At 45.8% G+C, this 20409-nt stretch overlaps 1 protein-coding gene across 3 annotated transcripts; it reads right to left on the minus strand.

Moving 5' to 3' along the window:
* Positions 1-2837: 2837 nt before the first annotated feature.
* COPS7A (COP9 signalosome subunit 7A) lies at positions 2838-9397 on the minus strand. 3 transcript variants are annotated; one of them, XM_061205716.1, is made up of 8 exons: positions 9281-9397; positions 8595-8799; positions 6849-6924; positions 6525-6613; positions 5225-5427; positions 4146-4251; positions 3833-3984; positions 2838-3680 (listed from the first exon to the last, which is right to left on the minus strand). In XM_061205716.1, exons 2-8 carry the CDS (start codon positions 8754-8756, stop codon positions 3641-3643), a joined length of 828 nt encoding a protein of 275 aa, XP_061061699.1. In that variant the 5' UTR covers positions 8757-8799; positions 9281-9397; the 3' UTR covers positions 2838-3640. The 3 variants fall into 3 exon arrangements, with proteins under 3 accessions (XP_061061699.1, XP_061061696.1, XP_061061698.1); XM_061205713.1 differs by having other exon boundaries at positions 5225-5451; XM_061205715.1 differs by lacking the exon at positions 9281-9397 and adding an exon at positions 9168-9274 and having other exon boundaries at positions 5225-5451.
* Between the last annotated feature and the right edge of the window lie 11012 nt (positions 9398-20409).

Consider the following 20409-nt stretch of genomic DNA (forward strand, 5'->3'; position numbering starts at 1 on the left):
TTTTCAGTCAAGATATATTTACCAATTGACTGGACAGATGAACAATCAGTAAAAGTATAGGATTGGATTCCCCACGCATGCCCCACATTACACATTTCATATCAGGGGAGCTGCAGGAGTCCACAGGATGAAACCTTTCTGCCTGTAGGCCTTCATCCCACTTTTCTTCCCACTCAGAATGCTCATCCTCCCTCCCCTTTATCAGGTTAACTGCTACTTGGGTTTCTAATTTCAATTTAAAGGTCACATCCTCGGAGGAGGCTTTCCTGACCCCAGGCAAGTAGATCCCCTGGTAAGCACTTTCATGTCACCCTATACTTCTTAGTACTTATCACACTTTTAATTACGTAACAATATACTTAAGAACCTCAGAAGACAGGACAAGTCCTCTCTCGCGCCCTGTACTCAAAGTTTCACCTTTGCTCATCATTCTCTTCCGGATGGTGACCCAGGGCCTCCTCACCCGTCCTCCAAGGCCCTGCAGTAGAAGCCTTTACAGCTGATCTAAGGTGGCACCAATCTGGGCAAGTCTGCTTACATAAATGGGACATCACAGCTCAGAGCTGAGTCGGTGAGGGTAGTGAAGTCCCATTTCCAGTCCAATCCCAGAGATTCTAATTGGATAGGAACTGGGGCCCAGGAATATGCATTTTCAAAAGCTCCCCTGATGATTCTGATGCCGGTGGACCAAAGAAACACTGCCTGAGGTGGGAAGCTTCTGACATGCCTTCCAATGATCCCTGCCTTCTCAGAGTCACTAGGCTGAACCTGGTGACTAGGAAAATTGACGGGATGTTTCTTCCGTGATTAGGTTACAAAAGACTGTGATTTCACCTTGCTGATATGTTCTCTCTGGCTCTTGCGCTGATGAACGGGGCTGCCTCTGACCTACAGTCAGCCAGGGAATGAAGTCCTCAGTCTGACCACCTAGAGGTGATGAATCCTGTTGACAATCACTGGGTGTGCCCGGAAGTAAGTCCTTCCTACTGGAACCCTGAGATGAGACGCCCTCGCTATCACTGTGCTGCAGCCTTGGGAGGGACCCTGAGGGACCCTGAAAACTCAGCAGACAACTCAACTCAGTTGTGCCGATTCCCGGACCATAGAAACTGAGATCATAAATGTGTGTTGTTTTAAGCCACTAAGTTTCAGGGTAATTTGTTACACAGCAAGAGAACTCATACACTGCCTAGACTTGCCCCGCTGAACTCCCTTCTCTCCACCCACGTTGGAAGTTGAACCTAAGCAGAGAATTTCTAACCTCTCTTTAACAGAATCGCATGAAACATTGACTATAGACATTGCCTTTGCTCTTCTTGTGCATAAAGGTGCGCCCCAGTCCAGTTGTGGTTTTTAGCTATAGAGACTTTGTCTTCACCTTCTCAGTGTCACCTGTTTCATGTGCATGAACTCTGAATTCACAGGAAGGCAAGTTCTCTTCCTCTTCCTCCCTACCATAGTGGTCCAGCCCTAAGCTCCTCTGAGATTGCTGTACAGTAGGGATCAGCATGTGAGAATGTGCGAGTGTCGATAAGACTTTCGGTTGGGAGAATCTTCCTGGTGCCCTAGGCTTGGTTATGCACGGAATCCCTGAATCCTGAACCGAATTCCATGGTCAAAAACAGCCCACAAATAATCCACTCCCCCATCTCCAAGCCTTGGGAGCCAAGAGCCCTGTCTTTGTAAATCAAAGACAAATTGCATTTTCATGTCCTTGGGGCTGTGAACGGCCCCTCGTCCCTCTTTGGGTGGAGGGCCAGGCAGTCCCAGCCCAGCCCACACCAGACTGTAGAGACACCCACTGCAGGCTGGCACTAGAGAGATCAGGGCAGTTGTGGAGTCATGGCTGGAAGCAGCTTACAGGAAAATGAGATACTAAAGTTCAAGAGAAAAATGGGGCCTGGGCAGAGAAAGGGGGCACAGGCTCGAAGCACCAGGAGTTAGTGACTTCTGCACAGTGGACGGTGTGGGAGGAAGAAGGGGTTTATTTCAGAGACTTAGACTCAAGATGCAACAGGCTCTACAGGCTAGTCTAGGCCAAAGCTAAAGCGAGAGGCCGACAGTGTCAATTCCTGAGACAGGGCTCACTGGACTGGTCCCATTAAGGCTCCACTGCCCCGCAAGATAACAGGCTCACTCGGCCCGCTTTTAACCGAAAACTCGAAAACTCGGGATCTACCCCCATTTCCAATTCTACAACTGACACCTTTAGGACCAGTAAAGAGTAGTCTGTCCTACATCTCCACCTAGAGGACGGCACAAGCTCAGGAGAGCAGCTCGGTCAACACTGGGACCCTCAGGAGGCAATCGCCTCTCATGCACGTGGGGGGCCAGCTGTCCCTTACACTAGAGCTTCCCAATTCTAGGGCGTGCGCAGCAGTGCACTGAGGCAAGGAGACCAGTCCTCCCAGCATGCTGCTCGGACGCTCTGCCTTGGACGGGGACAGGAGCCCGACTGCTGCTTCTTACTGAGGTCTGAGAGTCCTGTGTGGTACTGATGCAAAAATTGAAGTTTACCATCCACTCTTCCGCCTACAATTCTATAAGGTGGAAGGGAACGGGCTGAACTCAAGCTCCCTGAGAGCAGGGACAGAGCCCATCACTTTGGACCTCCAGAGCCTGCCACGTGCTGGTGCTTGGTAAGCAGCCACTGCTTCTTAAAGAATGCCGAGATACTGAGCCATTTGGCCAAAGTCAAACGGCCCACGATCTAGGTCTCCAGTACCTGGTTCTTTTGTTTTTCCAGCACTTTGCTTTAGAGTGGACTGGGAATGAGCCTTCTTCCCATCCACGAACACCAAAGACAGAAGATACCCAGTTCAGGGCGTGTTTGTAGATAGACTTCTCATAGATTTATTTCTGTGTCATGTTATATATAGATATACGTATATATACTCTTTTTTATACAATCTACATCCCCTTCCCTTCCCCACAAAACTCACAGAAGGAAGTATAAATCCTTCCAGGATTGCCATCAGGCTTTCTAAGACAGCCAGGGCCAAGAAAGAACCATCTCGCAGCAGCTCAAGAAACAGCTGTCCTGAGGCTCTGGGGTCACTGAAGCAGCAGCCCTCCCAGGACCCACGGGGAGGAGAGAGGACAGGGAACTGCAGTGACAGGATTCTAGGATGTGAGTGTCCAGTGACGCCTAGAATGGCTCCCAGAACTCTCAGGGTGGGAATAAAGGTGGGAGCCCTGTGGCTCTTCAGATGCTGCCCAAACAGGCTGGTGGGCAGGAGGCGGGGCATGCAGGGCTGGGGTGGAGGAGGGGGAAGGGATCACGTGTGGGTTATGCTGGAGACACGGCAGCCCCACCCACTCAGTGACATATAATGAACAGGGGCAGATGCTGACTCCTAAAGAAATAGGGGAGGGAGCATGGCAGGGAGGAAGAGGGGACAATGGGACACACAAGAAAGTTACATGAAACAAAAAGTACCAACAAAAACATGACTTGTACTTGCCTCCCCCACCCAGAGACGGTGTGATCTATGCTTGGGGGTGTGGGAGAGAAGAAGGGAGGTGACGGGTCATGAACCCAGGTTATCAGCTGGCCAGGGGCACAGGAAGGCTCTCTGAGGATTCCTAAGGGGCAGGCAGGCAGCTAGGACCCCACATCCCGGAAGAAACAACAGTCCCTTCAGTTCGACTTGGACCAAATCTTGGCGCTCCCTCGGAGCCTGGCGAGGGGAAGAGAGAGAGAGAGGCTGCAGGGAACCTGCTCAGCGCCGCAAGCTCCCCCTGTTCCCGACCCCCATGCAAGCGACCGTAAGGGACGAGGAAGCAGCAGCGGGCACCCCGGACACCGGCAGCCCCCGCCGCACCCGCTCACCCCTTGCCCTTCGAGGCTTTCTTGCTGGGCTGGCGCTGGTTGCCGCCTGGAGCCGCTTCCCTCAGCTCCGTCACGTGCTGCTCGGGGTCCTGAGATGTGGCCGCAGCGGCGGCAGCTGTTGTAACTTTGATGGTTTTCTTCAGGTTGGCGACCTACCAGGATGAAAGGAGTGGGGAGAACAAGGAAGGTTCCAGAACCTGACAGCCCCTGCCCACCTGGTCTGTCTGCGGCCGTCACTGTCCAAACCCCTCTGCCCAGGACCACCGGCCCAGGCTGGGGGAGCTCGGCCCGTCCCGCCCGCCCGCCCGCTCACCTCACTCTCGATCTGCTGCTTCAGGCCCAGCTGCTGCTCCTTGTGCTGGTTGGCGCGGCTCACCTGCTCCTCGATGCCGGACAGCACCACCTCGCAGCCCACACACCTGCGGGAATGAGGGTCGGCAGCGGAGGGCTGGAATCAGACTCACGAAACGGAGACTCGCAGAGACCCCTCAGCCCTGCCGTCCAGATCCCTGTCTGAGTTAGAAGCCTTGCCAGGGCACCTGGAAGCCACCTGCGACAACATTCCCAGGAGCCAGCAGGACACTCAGGTAACATAAGGGAGGAGAATGAAGTGCCCGGAGTGATGTGCAAGACGGGAGTAGGAACTAAAGCCAAATCAGGGTGGGAGAGGCGAAAGAGGAAAAAGAGAAGGTGCCTTAACGAACTAAAGTCAGACAAGAACACAGGAAACAGAAGCGGGAGAGGCCCGTGGCCTGTGCACAGGGCTGGTCACTGACCAGGGGGCTGCATGCAGCCTGAGACACGGACCCGCCCCCCAGGGGGTGCGCTCGAGAGTACCACCCCCCTCCCTCCCCCAGTTACTACACCGAGGACGCGCCTTCCGCCTCCTGCCCCTCAGGCCCTCCTCCACTCTTTTTCTCTCTCAGAAGCCTCTGGAGGGGCTTCCCTGGTGGCGCAGTGGTTGAAAGTCTGCCTGCCAATGCAGGGGACACGGGTTCGAGCCCTGGTCTGGGAAGATCCCACATGCCGCGGAGCAACCGGGCCCGTGAGCCACAATCACTGAGCCTGCGCGTCTGGAGCCTGTGCTCCGCAACAAGAGAGGCCGCGATAGTGAGAGGCCCGCGCCCCGCGATGAAGAGTGGCCCCCGCTTGCCGCAACTAGAGAAAGCCCTCGCACAGAAACGAAGACCCAACACAGCCAAAAATAAATAAATAAATAAATAAAATAAAATTATTAAAAAAAAAAAAAAAGAAGCCTCTGGAGGAATGAGCTCACTCCCCTTCATCCCCTTGGGTTCCACCTCTGCCGCCCAGCCCAACTCGCCTCCCTCCAAAGCATCCCTCCCTTTCTTGGGGCGAGCAGAGAAGGGACGGTGCCGGGACAGGTCTCACCACTCCTGCAGGGTTCGGGCGATGGCACTGAGGTCCTGGCGCTGGATGTCCCGCCCGATGCTGTAGTCGACCTCCAGCCGCTGGTTGCGCTGGTCCAGGGAGCCGCGCAGCACGTCGGCGTACACGGCCTCGATGACGAGGTCTTCCAGCTGCCGCACGTTCCGCAGGGCCAGGGCCTCCAGCAGCACTGCGTATGGGATACACTGGGGCCCGAGGGCGGGCTGGGGCTGTGAGGTTCCGCAGCAGAGAAGGGCTTCCAAGCTTCTTCTTCCCTCCTTTCCCCCCCGCCCACCCTCCACTCCCACTCCTAAATCGTTTCCTCTAAGAGGTTGGTTCTAAGGTAAAATAAATAAAAGTACTCCCACCTGAGAAATAACAGCGTGAGAAGAACAATCTTAAATAAAAGACATACGCTCCCCTACTCCCTTCCCTCCCCGACTCCAGGGTGACATCTGCCTGGGTGTCCATCCTCTGGCCCAGCTCAGGACAGAACACGGACCTGGTCAAGATGAGCCTGACATAACGGGAGGACGTGGTGTGGGAGAGGTCTGGAGCTACTCTGTTTACCGTTTATACTCCGTCTACCTCCAAAGAGGCATCTTGCAGTAGACAGCCTGGTTTAAGTAAAACCACGAGCATGCCGGAGAGTCAGTAACAACTGGGAGATGCAGGTGGGCGGAGGCGGATAGTTAACAAAAACAGAACCCAACAGGATATACAAAGACACTTCTGGGTTATGTATTTCTTTCTTTTCTTTTTTTTGGTGGCGCCGTGCAACTTGCGGGATCTTAGTTCCCCGATCAGGGATTGTTGAACCCGGGCCACCGCAGTGAAAGCGCCGAGTCCTAACCAGTGGACTGCCAGGGAATACCCTGGGTTATGTGTTTCTTATTTTAGCAAACAGAAGCTGGCACCTCACCAGAAGAGAGAGCTTCGTTCCAGCTCTGGATGCCGCGGCTGTTTGCAGAGGACTTTACAGCGGGGGGAAGAGGGGGCTGCTGCACGGCAGTGAGCGGTATCCTAGTTGCTATTCTGACCCCAAACATAAAAGGTATTTTAATTAGAACTTAAGTTGGTTGAAAAAGAAAAACAAAATAGAAAACTAGGAGAATAATATTTAGCCCCAAAGGCCGCAGGTAACAGAGTTCAGACACAGACCTTGGAGGGGCATGGGGAGAGGCAGGAAGAAGCAACACGGTGGTCAAAGGCTGTCCAAGTGCCATTCCCTTCAGATGGACCCTCGAGAAGGGAGATACAGAAGGGTTCTCTGTGGCTCAGGACTGGGGGGACTGTCACTCACCTTGACTTTGGCAGCCAGGGTGACGACTGACAGGTGTCGAAGCTTATTCTTCTGAGCCTCTGTGAGTGGGGGAAGATTCCGGGCTTCAGCTAGAAAAAAAAAAGACAAAGAAATCCTGATTTCACATTTGTGGAAAGCCCTAGCCTCCTTCCCTTGCCTTTTTTTTTTTTTTTTTTTTTGGTTTTCCATGCCAATTCAGGTCTTGACCCTGACCCTGTGTACTTAAGGGCTCTAAGTCAGGTATCCCAGGAATTTCTTCTAAGTCCCTCGGTAAACTGCCCTTCTCCCACCTCCAGTCTCCAGACCTCCAGCCCCTCCTGTTACCTAAGTAGTCAGCATACGTCCCGTAAGCAAACACCGTGAGCAGCCGAAACGTGGAAGCAAAGTCACTCTCAGCCAGCTGTGAGAACACGACGGGAGAGAAGAAGTGACAGGAAGGGCCTCTCTCTCCACCCTCCCAGCCTTACCCAGTTTGAGCTCCACTTTCTGGCCCCAGCTTTCCCCTCCAACATTAGCTCCCCAGCTCACCGAAAGGAACTCTCTGCCTCTCTTGATCACTCTCCCCACAGGAAGGCCTCATTTCCACCTCCAGGCCTTTGTTTACACTATCCCCCCAACCCACAATGCCCTCCTGCTCCATCTGCCTCCAATTCCTACCCTAAATTCAGAGTTGAAAACTTTCAGTGTTTAGTATCTAACACACACATACCACACACACCCCCCAAATGTTGCAAACTGTGTTGTCTGGTCCTTAGAGTATATTTAGCATTTCTGAATTTGAATACCTTTAGGGGGTCTGCTGTACCCCCCAATTCACCAAAGACTTCTGCCTCAGCCTCACTCCCTTCACGGCTGCACGAACTGAGCAGGCACCGGGATTTGTGGCCTCTGCTTCAGACCGGCCTCACCCGGGAGCTTTCATCACCCAAGCCAGTCCACCCAGACCTCCTCTCCTACCACTGATCACCCACTTAATCAACTGAAGCCCACCTAAGGTTGTTACCTAAGAATATCTTTCTTTTCAACAAGATTACAGATGTGGTCTCTGGTATCCCACTTGGGTCTAGCAGAACTGTGCATGTAGTTGGCTCTGCTGATAAATACTCGCTAAATAAATGATTTACACATGGATATCCATTCATCTTCTCTCTGCAACTGGAATGTAAGTTTCAGAAGGGTAGCACTGTGTCTTGTACTTTTCTGGTATTCCCAGATGACTAGCAGGGTGCTAAACAGGCACCCAAAACATACTTCTTTTTCTTCACCCTGATTCTCTTTAATTCCACTGCAGAGGAAAGCAGGGAAAGAAGGCAGCCAGTTTTCTTTGGACCAGAAGGATTCCGAAAGGCTAAATTCATTGACTCAATCACTGGCACTCAAAAACTTAACTCACAGTTGTCCACCTACCACCGTCATAGCATCTCAGGGCTTCGGCTGGTGTCATACATCTTGGCAACCTACTCACTCTGGACTTTAAACTCTTAACTCTGCCACTTCTGTGTGAACAGTTCTCTCTGCTGTGTTCCTAGCATCTTGCCATATGTCTTTGGGAAAAAGATAACTTCTACCTTATCAAACTTAAGTTAATTAGCATATGGTGCAAACGGGAGAGAACAGGTCATGCCAATTTCACATTCATTCCTTCCACTTGTACCAGACTTTATACTTTCCCATAATCTCATCTGATTTCTACAACAATAGTGAGAGGCAGTATCAGGTCCATTTTTTTAAAAGAATTGAGGCCCTAAAATAAAAATGACCTGATCAAGGCAATATGATTATTAAGAGCTACGACACTGATGGAGACAGGCTAGAATCAGGTCTCCTATTCTGAATCACAGGCTCTTTTGCTTAAAAATGAAAAATACTGGGTTTTACAGATCATTCATCTCCAAAGGGGAATTAAGAGGTTTACTTGCCTACTTACTTCTGCATGCTGCCAGTTAATAATCACCATATTCTTGTTCAACTGAACGGTTATGGAGTTGCAGAATGAGCCCTGCCCACCTGTTCTCAAATTCAAACTTTAGCCCCAAGCCTCCCTGGGTGCTATCCAGGCCAAGAACCCACCTCTCTAACATTAGGCATATCCAGCAGTTCCCCAAACACGTAGACACCAGGGGCCTCCAGCACCTGGTGGATGAGAGTGGCCAGCGCTGCCCCCTTGGCCGACTTGGCCAGGAGCAGAAATTGCTCCTGGTTCTGCCCTGTCACCTTCACCTCGGCACTCATGGCTGCACTGAGCTGGGGGTACCTGGGCTCAGGAAGTCTGGAGCTGCAAGGAAAAAGGATGTGAAGCTGGAGGTTCCTGAACTGGGGAGGATGGAAAGCACAAGGCCTAGGACCTCTATTGCAGAGGCACTGAGCCACTTTTGCAACGAGGAATCAGAGATGGAGCAGTCTAACACTTGGATCTAGGAATCCTAAATTCGGCTACTTCGATGGCAGCCTGGCTGACACAGGGTTGCCACGCCCACCTCCCCCATCCCTGGGCCTATCCCCAAGTCCCACCAGTGCACCCCATTGAACCCCAAGGCACAGGTCTTAGTGGGGGGAGGGATGTCACATAGCGTCCACCCCAACGACGACGCTCCCTCAAATCGCCACTGTGCCCCGCATGTGCCCCGAACCACGTGACCTCACCCTCGGGATCCTTCCACGTGGCTCCGCCCCCTCCCTTAAAGAGGCCGCCCAGGGACCGTGGGCTCCCGCCGGCTGCCCCGTCGTACTCTGGGTCAGACTCTGCGGACAGCTACCTGGAAGCTTCGTCTTCCAGCGCACCGGGCGGGGCCACCGATCCGTCACCTCCGGCAGCTGTTCCCAGCCTTTCCTGCCAACTCCCTGCAGGGCCGCTCTGGCCCCTAAACTCTATGGCTAGCTTCCGGCCGTACTTCCGCTCTTACGGGGCGGGCTTCGGTCGCGACATGCCCCGCCCTTGCCTCTGACTGCTGAAGCGCCCGTGAGCGAAGCAGACATTCTGCTCTCTGATTGGCTGTTGCAGAAAGAAGGACGGGCGCCTTTTTTTCAATAAAACTTTATTGTTGGAAGAGTGCTAGACGCTAAAAGCGGAGGGAACTCCAGGTCTCAGGCCGGTCCCGGCTGTTCTAAGCTGCTTGAGATCTGGACATCTGGCTGCACGGGGTGCCTGAGGCGAGAGGAAAGCTGTGATCGAAAGAGAGGGGGAGGAGGAAAAAAGCCTGGTGGGATGAGGAGAGAGGACGGAGACAATCAATAATAGAAGCTGAGCAGCAGAGATCACCTGGGTAGCGCAACCACTCATTTTTTTGTAGGATCTAGAGAAAAGAGTGGAAACGGTAAAGGAAATAGTAATAGCTAGCATGTGTCGAATGCTTACTGTAGGTCAGGCATCTTTTAAAATTAAAAATGTATCCCACTGAATCCTCGTAACTTTACAGCATCCCCACTGTGACTCCAGAACACCATCTGTCATGATTACAACATGTACTTATAGGGTGATGCTTTCCTACACATTGACTTTTTTAATTCCCGGGAAGGAAAAAAACACTAGGTGGAGGGAAGGCATATATTGTTATTCTCATTTTATAGATCAGAAAATTGAGGCTCACAAGAATTCAGAGTTTTCCCTGGAACCCATGTCTTTTCAAACCTGGAGCCAACTTTCCAATTCACCGTGATACTTTAGGGGAAAAAAAAATAAACTAACATTTCTATAGTGTTTTTTATTTCATACCGGGCTCACAGAAAGTCAAACGAGAGCAAAGTTAACGGTGTCTTGGAGCCTTTGTGTGAGGCACTGAGCTAACAGTTTACTTCATTAATTTGATGCTTATAACAATCCATTATTGTTTCCATTTTCCAAATGGAAAAACTGAGGCCTAGGGAAGTTAAGTAATTTATAAGTACTGGAAATATAAAGGGAGAAAGACGATAACTGAAGAAAAAAATCATAGAACTGGTAGACTGCTGGAGCTGAGGAGACTTTAAGCTCAATGTTTATGGTCCACATGGCTTGGTTCATGATACAAAATGAGAAACAGAAACAGGGAAAGGACAAAGAGAAGGAGAAGAAGAAAATGAGGAAGAAGAGGCAGAGGAGGAGAAAGAAGAAGAAGAAATAAATGAAAGAGCTGATACATGAAAGTGAGGAGGGCTTCCCTGGTGGCGCAGTGGTTGAGAATCTGCCTGCCAATGCAGGGGACACGGGTTTGAGCCCTGGTCTGGGAAGATCCCACATGCCGCAGAGCAATTAGACCCGTGAGCCACAACTACTGAGCCTGCACGTCTGGAGCCTGTGCTCCGCAACAAGAGATGCCACAATAGTGAGAGGCCCGCGCATCGCAATGAAGAGTGGCCCCCACTTGCCGCAACTAGAGAAAGCCCTCGCACAGAAACAAAGACCCAACACAGCCAAAAATAAAAATAATAATAATAGTAATAATAAATAAAATCAATTAGTTAATTAAAAAAAAAAGTGAGAAGGAATCAAAGGCACAATAAAGCATCCAAAGTTTGAAGGAACCAAAGAATTAATGAGTCCAAACTTATCCATTTAAAGAGGGAAGGAAAAAGAAAAATATAAGGAAAGAACGAGAAAAGAGGCAACATATATTCTATTATGTGCCAGGTCTTTATTTGTTCAACGTTTTAACGACTTTTATTATTATTATTATTTGGCCTTGTGACATGCAGGATATTAGTTTCCCAACGAGGGATAGAACCCTGCCCCCTGCAGTGGAAGCACAGGGTCTTAACCACTGGACCACCAGGGAAGTCCCTTAAAGACTTTATATTTTTAGAGCAGTTTTAGTTTTATAGTAAAATTAAGAGGAAGGTACAGAGACTTCCCATATACCCCCTGCTCCCACACATGCATAGATAACCTCCATTATCAACATCAGACACCAGAATGGTACATTTTTTACCTAGGATAAACCTGTATTGACATATCCTAATCACCCAAAGTCCATAGTTTACCTAAGGGTTCACTCTTGGTGGCATACATTCAGTGGGTTTGGAAAACTGTGTAATGTCATATATCCATAATTATAATATACAGAGTATTTTCCTTGCTGTAAAAATTTTCTGTGCTCTGCCTACTTATCTCTCCCCGCCTCCTACCCCTGGCAACTACTGATATTTTTGTCATCTCCATAACTTTGTCTTTTCCAGAATGTCATAGAGTAGGAATCATACAGTATGTAGCCTTCTCGGATTGGTTTCTTTCACTTTAAGTTTCCTCCATGTCTTTTTGTGGCTTGATAACTAATTTCTTTTAAGTGCGGAATAGCATTCCATTGTCTGGATGTACCACAGTTTGTTTATAAACTCACCTACTAAAGGACATTTTGGTTTCTTCCAAGTTTGGGCAATTATGAATAAAGCTGCTATAAACATCCATGTTCAGGTTTTTTGTATGGACATAAATTTTCTACTCCCTCAGGTAAATACCAAGGAGCCCCATTCCTGGATCATATGGTAAAAGTATGTTTAGTTTTGTAAGAAACTGCTAAGCTATCTTCCAACTGGGCTGTACCAATTTGCATTCCCACCAGCAATTAGTGAGAATTCCTGTTGCTCCACATCCTCACCAGCATTTGGTGTTGTCAGTGTTCCGGATTTGGGCCATCCTAATAGGTGTCTAGTGGTATCTCATTACCGTTTTATTTTGCATTTCCCTGATGACATCTGATGTGGAGCTTGCCATCTGTATATCTTCTTTGGTGAAGTGTCTGTTAAGGTCTTTGGTTCATTTCTTAATTGGGTTGTTTTCTTATTTGTTGAGTTTTAATAGTTTTTCATATATTTTGGATAACAATCCTTTATCAGATGTGTCTTTTGCAAATATTTTCTTCAGTCTGTGGCTTGTCTTATAATTCTCTTGATATTGTCTACCTCAGAGAGGAAGCTTTACATTTTAATTGTCTACCTTATCAATTATTTCTTTCATGTATAATGTCTTTGATGGTATATCTAAAAAGGCATCACCATACTCGAGGTTATCTAGGTTTCCTCCTATGTTATCTTCTAGGAGTTTAATAGTTTTGCATTTTACATGTAGGTCTGTGATCCATTTGAGTTAATTTTTGTGAAGGGTGTAAAGTCTGTGTCTAGATTCTTTTTTTTTGCAAGTGGATGTCCAGCACCATTTGTTGAAGAGACTATCTTTGTTCCATTATATTGCCTTTGCTTCTGTGTCAAAGATTAGTTGGCTATATGGGAGTCTATTTCTGAGCTCTCTATTCTGTTCCATTTATCTGTTTGTCTATTTTTTCATCAATACCACACCATCTTGATGACTATAGCTTTACAGTAAGTCTTGAAATCAGATAGTGTCAGTCCTCCAACTTTGTTCTTCTCCTTCAATGTTGTATTGATTATTCTGGGTCTTTTGCTTCTCCATATAAATTTTAGAATCTGTGTTTTGATATCTATAAAATAACTTGCTGAAATTGTGGTTGTGATTGTATTGAATCTATAGGTCAAGTTGGGAAGAACTTATATTTTGACAATATTGAGTCTTCCTATCCATGTACTTGGATTATTTCTTCGTTTAATTAGTTCTTCTTCGATTTCTTTCATCAGAGTTTTGTAGTTTTCCTCATAGATCTTTTACATGCTTTGTTAGATTTATACTTAAGTATTTCACATTTTTGGGTTACTAAATGACACTGTGCTTTTAATTTCGAATTCCACTTGTTCATTGTTGGTATATAGGAAAGCAATTGACTTTTGTATATTAACCTTTGTATCCTGCAACCTTGCTATAACTGCTTATTAGTTCCAGGAGATTTTTGTTGTTGTTGTTGTTCATTCTTTCAGACTTTCTACATAAATGATTATGTCATCTGCGAACAAAGTCAGTTTTATGTCTTCCTTCCCAATCTGCATACCTTTTATTTCTTTGTCTTGCTTTATTGCTTTAGCAAGGATTTCCAGTACAATGTTGAAAAGGAATGCTGAGAGGGGATATCCTTGCCTTGTACCTGATCTTAGAAAGCTTCGAGTTTCTCGCTGTTAAGTATGATGTTAGCTGTGGGGTTTCTTTGGGTCTGTGTATGTTGTTGTTGTTGTTCAACTTTTTATTTAATCTTTACAACCCTTTGAGGTGAACATTAATATCTCAGTTAACCTGTGAGGACACTGAAGATCACAGAAGTTAAATAATTTGTTGAAAGTCACCAGTATAAATGATGGAACTGAGATCCAAATGCAAGTTTGTCTGACTCCAACACTATGCTAAGAAAGAGAAGAAAAAGCAGAAATGAAAGAGAGAAGACAGGAGGGAGAAAGAGATCGTCTGAGATCTAGTCCTGATTCATTCAGCTTTACACTAGCTATGACCTTAAAGCGAATTGTGCCATCTTGTGGTAGCTCCTCTTCAGTATCTGCAAAGTAAGAGATTAAGGCCAGCTCTGATTCTGATGTTTTATGGTCCCGTGAGAGAGAGAAGAATAAGAGAAGAAAATGAGGGGACAATTGATAACTAGAAAAGGAGAATTTGGAGAAAGAAAGGAGAGGGGATGGACTAAAGAAGTGAGATTAGAAAGGGCAGAGAGAGAAGAGGAGGAGGGGTAGATAAGAGAAAGAGAGGAATAGAAACAAGGAAAAAGGGGAAAGTGGGAAGAAAAGTAAAGATCTCCAAGGGAGGATGGGAGCTAATTAAACTTAAGCAAAGATTAGGATGTAACATTTATTCATTCATTTGTTACTAAGTGACAGTTATTTACAAGGCCATGTGTCAGGTGCTGTGTTTTTAATGCTAAGGGTAGAAAACAAGATACACTGAAATAAAGCTAGAGAAGCTGTCTGATGTCTAAGGAGTCAGACACATAATAAGATATTCATCAGTGATTCAGAAGAATATATTTAGCACCTCTTATTGTCAGGCTTTTGTTCTAACTACTAGGGATATAGACAAAATAGCTGCCCTCTTGGTGTTTACATTCTTGTGGTGAGACTCAGGCAATAAATACATAGGTCCGCACATAAGTGGTCAGGAGCAAATTATGAAGCAAAAAAAACAAGGAGGGGGGATGGGGAATGCAAGAGACATTTGCTCTTTTGTATATGGTTGTAAGGAAAGGCCTCTCTGATAAGGTGACAATGGAGCAGAAACTTTAAAAAAAGAAAAAGGAGCAAGTCATATGGATTTCTGTGGGGACAGTGTCCCAGGCAGAACAAACTACAAGTGCCAAGTCTCTGAGATGAGAACATACTTGATGAGTATGAGGAACAGCAAGGGGGCCTGTGTGGCTAGAGCAGAGTTGAAACAGGCTGGGACCTGGGACCCTTTGCTGCAGTGCTGCAATGCTTGCAACTGGACAAACAGCTCCTGGAGCTACAAAATATAAAGAAACTATAAGGGACTAAAAATAACCATGTGCAAGCACAGTTGGGACAAATTATGAACAAAAAGATACAAAAAGACCAAAAAACTCAACTGCCACTTCTGCAGAGCCAGGAGCAAAAACAGGGTACTGTGCATGCCCCCCCCCCCCACACACACAAAACACCACCTAAGGGGTGAGCAAAACACCTAAGCCACCATTCTGTCCTGACCCCCCCTGGACACACCCCTACCTTCACCCTGTAGAAGAAACCAGCTCGTCCCCCGCTTCGGGCATTGAGCAATCAAGGGAAACTGCTGTTTGTTCTCGCCACCTCCTGTGGCTGCAGGAGCCCCAGTAAAGCCTTGCCTGAATTTCTTGTCTGGCCTCTAGTCAATTTCTATTGATCTGCTACCCTAGTCAGTATCAGAGCGAGAAGGGAGAGAAGTAGTGGCTGAGGTGGGAGAGAGAGCCCGGTGACCAGGTCATATCAGGCCTTGTGGGTCATGGTAAGGACTTTGGCTCTTACTCTGGGTGAGATGGACACCAGTGGAGGATTTGAGCAGGGGGGTGACAGGATCTGACCCATATGTTTAAAATATTGTGATGCTGCATGGACAGAAACAATGAGTTTATTTAGGAGGCTACTCCAACGATCCAGGTGAGAGATTGTGGTGGCTTAAAGGAAGGTGGTAGCAGTGGAGGTGAGAAGTAGTTGGATTCTGAGTTTAATTTAAAGCTGAGGTGAACGGAATTTGCAAATGGATGAGATGTGAGGTGTAAAAAGAAAAGAAAGAGTTAAAAATTACATCCTACAGGCAAGCTGCACCAAGCTTTCAAAGTGCAGATCATTTTAACCTTATATAAACTTTTCCAGAAATTAGGAAAAGAAAGGACAGTCCATAACTCATTCTATGGGGCCAGAATTACTGGTAACTTTGATAACTTTGATAACTAAACCAGAAAAGGGTAATACGAGAAAGGAAAATTGCAGGCCAATCTCACTTATTAACAGAGATACAAAAATCTTCAATAAAACAAGAGCAAACTGAATCCAGCAAAGTGCAAAAAAGATAATACACCAAGACTAACTTGAATTTACGTCAGGAATTTAAGGCTAGCTTAATATTAGAAAATACATTCATTTTATTCATCATTTTAATAGATTAAAGGAATAAATCACACAATCATCTCAATAAATACAGAAAAAGCATGTGATGAAATCAACATCCATTTGTGGTAAAAAAAAAAAAAAAAAAAATTTTTTTTAGAAAACTGGAAGGGAACTTGTAGGAGTTCCCTGGTGGCCTAGTGGGTAGGATTCCAGGCTTTCACTGCCGTGCAGTCAGGGTTCAATCCCTGGTTGGGGAACTGAGATCCTGCAAGCCACACAGCATGGTCAAAAAAAAAAGAAGAAAACTAGAAGGGAACTTGTAAATCTGATAGAAGAATGCCTGGTACCACCAATTCTATTTAGTCTTGTAACAGGGATCCTAGACAGAGGAGTAAGAAAAGAAAGAAAAAAAAAAAGGGTAAAATAATTAGATTAAAAAAGAAATAAAGCAGTTATCATTTATAGAAAATGTCAAAATGTGATTGCATATGTAGAAAATTCAAAAGAATCTACAAATAAATTATTAGAATAAAAGTTTAACAAGGTTGCTTAAGAAAATTAAAATCAATTAATATATTTATATATGAACAACAATCAGATGAATGATTTTAAAAGTTACCTCTTGCAATACTATGAAAAATATCAATTATCAAGGTATAAACATAACAAAACATAAGACCCATATGCAGCAAATTATAATTTATTGTGAGACACTGAAGACCTAAAATAAATGGAGAGATATTTCACATTCATAGATTAGAAGTCTCAATATCATGAAGAAGTCAGTTCTCCCTAAAGAGATTCATAGATTCACTACAATCCTAATCAAAATCCCAACAGGCTTTTTTTGTGAGTGTATAAAACTGACAAACTGATTCTAAAATTTACATGGAAATGCAAAAGGCCAAAAATAGCCTCTTGAAAACAAACAAGACTTGCTTTACCAGATACCAGGACATAATTACAAAGCCATAATAATTAAGATAGTGTAGTATTGGCACAAGATAGATAGATAAATTGACCACTAGAACATAATACAGAGCTCAGAAAAATATCCACACATACATAGACACGATTTATGACAGATTTGCACATTTGAGCAGGAGAGAAAAGACACACATTTCAATGTTGCTGTGACAACTGGGTATCCATATGAAAAAATAAAACTGAACCCCTATCTCAAGCCATATACAAAAATCATTCCTTACTATGCTACAGACTAAATGTAAAAGGCAAATTAAAAGGGTTTTAGAAGATAATGTAGGGGAGTTCCCTGGTGGCCTAGTGGTTAGGATACCAGGCTTTCACTGCCAAGGGCCCCCGTTCCATCCCTGGTTGGGGAACTAAGATCCCACAAGATGTGTGGCATGGCCAAAAATAAAAGATAATGTAGAAGAATTTATTCATGAATTCAAGGTAGGGAAATCTTTCTTAAGACAAATACACTAACCATAAAGGAAAAGATTGATACATTTGACTGCATTAAAATCAAGAACATCTGTTCATCAAAAGACAAACCACAGAATAGAAGGAAGAATTTGTAACATTATCACAAAGGATGTGTCCAGGATGTATAAAGAACTCCGACAAATGAGTGAGAAAAAATCCTAACCATAAAAATTATAAATGTGAACTAAAGAGTTGTACTAGCAATTCACAGGAGGAAATCCATAAGGTCAACGAACGTATGAAAAGGTGCTCAACCATACTAATAATTAGACAGATGCAAATTAAAACCATAATGAAATATCGCTGTATACACCGAAGTAGCCTAAGCTAAAATCTGAAAATATTGTGTTGACAAGTACATGGAGCAAGAGAAACTCTCCTACACAGCTAATGAGAGGACAGGTGGTTAAACCACCGTGGAAAAGCGTTTAGCATTATCTAATAAAGTGGAAGATGCCCATCTATGATGCCGTAATTCACTGCTACACGTATAACAAATACACGTAGTAGTAAATGTGTGTCTTCAAAAACAGACAAAAGGAACTATATTGTTAAGGCATGTAGACACATACAGGGAAATTATTAAGAAAATCAAGGAAGGGCTTCCCTGGTGGCGCAGTGGTTGAGAATCCGCCTGCCAATGCAGGGGACACGGGTTCGAGCCCTGGGCTGGGAGGATCCCACATGGCGCGGAGCGGCTGGGCCCCGTGAGCCACAATTGCTGAGCCTGCGCGTCTGGAGCCTGTGCTCCGCAACAAGAGAGGCCGCAACAGTGAGAGGCCCGCGCACCGCGATGAAGAGTGGCCCCCGCTCGCCGCAACTAGAGAAAGCCCTCGCACAGAAACGAAGACCCAACACAGCCATAAATAAAATAAATAAATAAATAAATAAATGAAAAGAAAATCAAGGAAGTGACTGCTATAAAAGTCAAAATACTACTGATCTACCGTGAGGAGGGAATGGTATATGACGGAGTGAGATCACAGAGGTCCTTTTTGAATACTGGCAAGACTCTTTTTTTTTTTTTTTTAATTAATTAATTAATTAATTAATTTATGGCTGTGTTGGGTCTTCGTTTCTGTGCGAGGGCTTTCTTTAGTTGTGGCAAGCGGGGGCCACTCTTCATCACGGTGCGCGGGCCTCTCACTATCGCGGCCTCTCTTGTTGCAGAGCACAGGCTCCAGACGCGCAGGCTCAGTAATTGTGGCTCACGGGCCCAGTTGCTCCGCGGCATGTGGGATCTTCCCAGACCAGGGCTCGAACCCGTGTCCCCTGCATTGGCAGGCAGATCCTCAACCACTGCGCCACCAGGGAAGCCCTGGCAAGATTCTTTTAGTTGGCCTAGATAGTGGTTACATGAGTATTCCCTCTCTAGGTATTCCCTTTATAAGTATTCAGTACATTTTATGTTCTCATTGCATTTATCTTTATGTGTTATATTTCACAATAAAAAATGGCTTTGAAAAGCATTTAATTCAACAACCACATGCGACAGAACTCTTAGCAAACTAGGAATAGAAGGGGGCTTCCTTAACTTGATAAAATTTAATAATAAAAAAAAAAACTACAGCAAACACCATTCTTACTGGGAAAACGTTGGAAGTGTTTCCTTTAAAACCAGGAACAAAAGAAAGAAGCCAGCTATTACTGTTTGTATTCAACATTGTACTAAAGGTCCCAGCCAGCACAAGCAGAGGAAATTAAAGGCACAGTATTGGAAAAGAAAAAGCAAACTGCCATCATCTGCAGATGACATGACTGTCTTTGTAGAAAATTCCAAAAGTCTATAGAAAAATTAGTATACATAAAAGAGAGCTTATTAAGGTGGTTAAGCTAAAATCAATATTTAAAATCAATTGTGTTTCTACATACCAGCAAAAAGCAATTCGAAATGCAATCTTAAAAAATACCATTTACCGTAACAGAAAAGCAGTAAAGTACCTAGGAATAAGTAAAACAGAAGATGGGCATTATCTGTATGCAGAAAATGATACAAGTTCATTGAAAGACATTAACGATCTAAATAAATTGAGAGATACCCCAAATCCATGATAGGAAGTCTCAATAACAAAAAGGTATTGGGCTTGCCTGGTGGCGCAGTGGTTAAGAATCTGCCTGCCAATGCAGGGGACACGGGTTCAAGCCCTGGTCCAGGAAGATCCCACATGCCGCGCAGCAACTAAGCCCGTGCGCCACAACTACTGAGCCTGTGCTCTAGAGCCCGTGAGCCACAACTACTGAAGCCCGTGCGCCTAGAGCCCGTGCTCTGCAACAAGAGAAGCCACCACAATGAGAAGCCCGCGCACCACAACAAAGAGTAGCCCCTGCTCACCGCAACTAGAGAAAGCCCACGCGCAGCAGTGAAGACTCAACACAGCCAAAAATAAATAAATTTATTTAAAAAAATACTAGCCAGCTATAGAGCCTTTTTTTTTTTTTTTTTTTTAAAGGATGACTCCAAGATTTTTGCCCTGATCAACTAGAGGAAAGGAGATGCCATTTATTAAGAGAGGAAGCGCTGAGGGAGGGGCAAGTTTGCAGTTGAATAGAAAAGTCTGGGAGAAGGGAAGGGGCTGAGCTGGAGATTAAAATTTAGCAGTCATCAGTAAAAATGATATTTAAAGGCCAGAGACTGTAATGCGATCCCCTGGGGCGGGACCATAGGCGGAGGAGACAGCCAAGATGTGCCTGTCAGGGAGATGAAGAGGAACTAGCAAGGAAGACTGAGAAGGAGGAACCAGTGTGGTAGCACAAAATCAGGACAGCGTAGTATCATAAAAGTCAGGTAAGAAAGTGCTTCTAGAATGGGACACGATCACCTGTACCAAAGGCTGCTGATCACCAAGTAAAATGACGCTGATAACTGACCTCTTGATTTGGAAACATGGAGGTCACAGGTAGCCTTGACAAGAGGCATTTCAGCATAGTTTGGGCAGAAGCCTGATGGGAGTGGGTTCAAGAGAGATCAGGAGGGTGTCCATACGTCAGGATACTATGGAGATGTGTGAAAGGA

This window comes from Eubalaena glacialis, chromosome 11 (genome assembly GCF_028564815.1).
Source record: "Eubalaena glacialis isolate mEubGla1 chromosome 11, mEubGla1.1.hap2.+ XY, whole genome shotgun sequence".
NCBI classification, from domain to species: Eukaryota; Metazoa; Chordata; class Mammalia; order Artiodactyla; family Balaenidae; genus Eubalaena; species Eubalaena glacialis.

Excerpts from the sequence above, each read along its gene's own strand:
- COPS7A (XM_061205713.1), bottom strand. The coding sequence starts at position 8,756 with ATGAGTGCCGAGGTGAAGGTGACAGGGCAGAACCAGGAGCAATTTCTG. Across the intron at positions 6,614-6,848 it reads GACGTATGCTGACTACTTAG|CTGAAGCCCGGAATCTTCCC; the intron begins GTAACAGGAGGG and ends TTTTTTTTCTAG. Across the intron at positions 3,985-4,145 it reads AGCAGCAGATCGAGAGTGAG|GTCGCCAACCTGAAGAAAAC; the intron begins GTGAGCGGGCGG and ends TCATCCTGGTAG.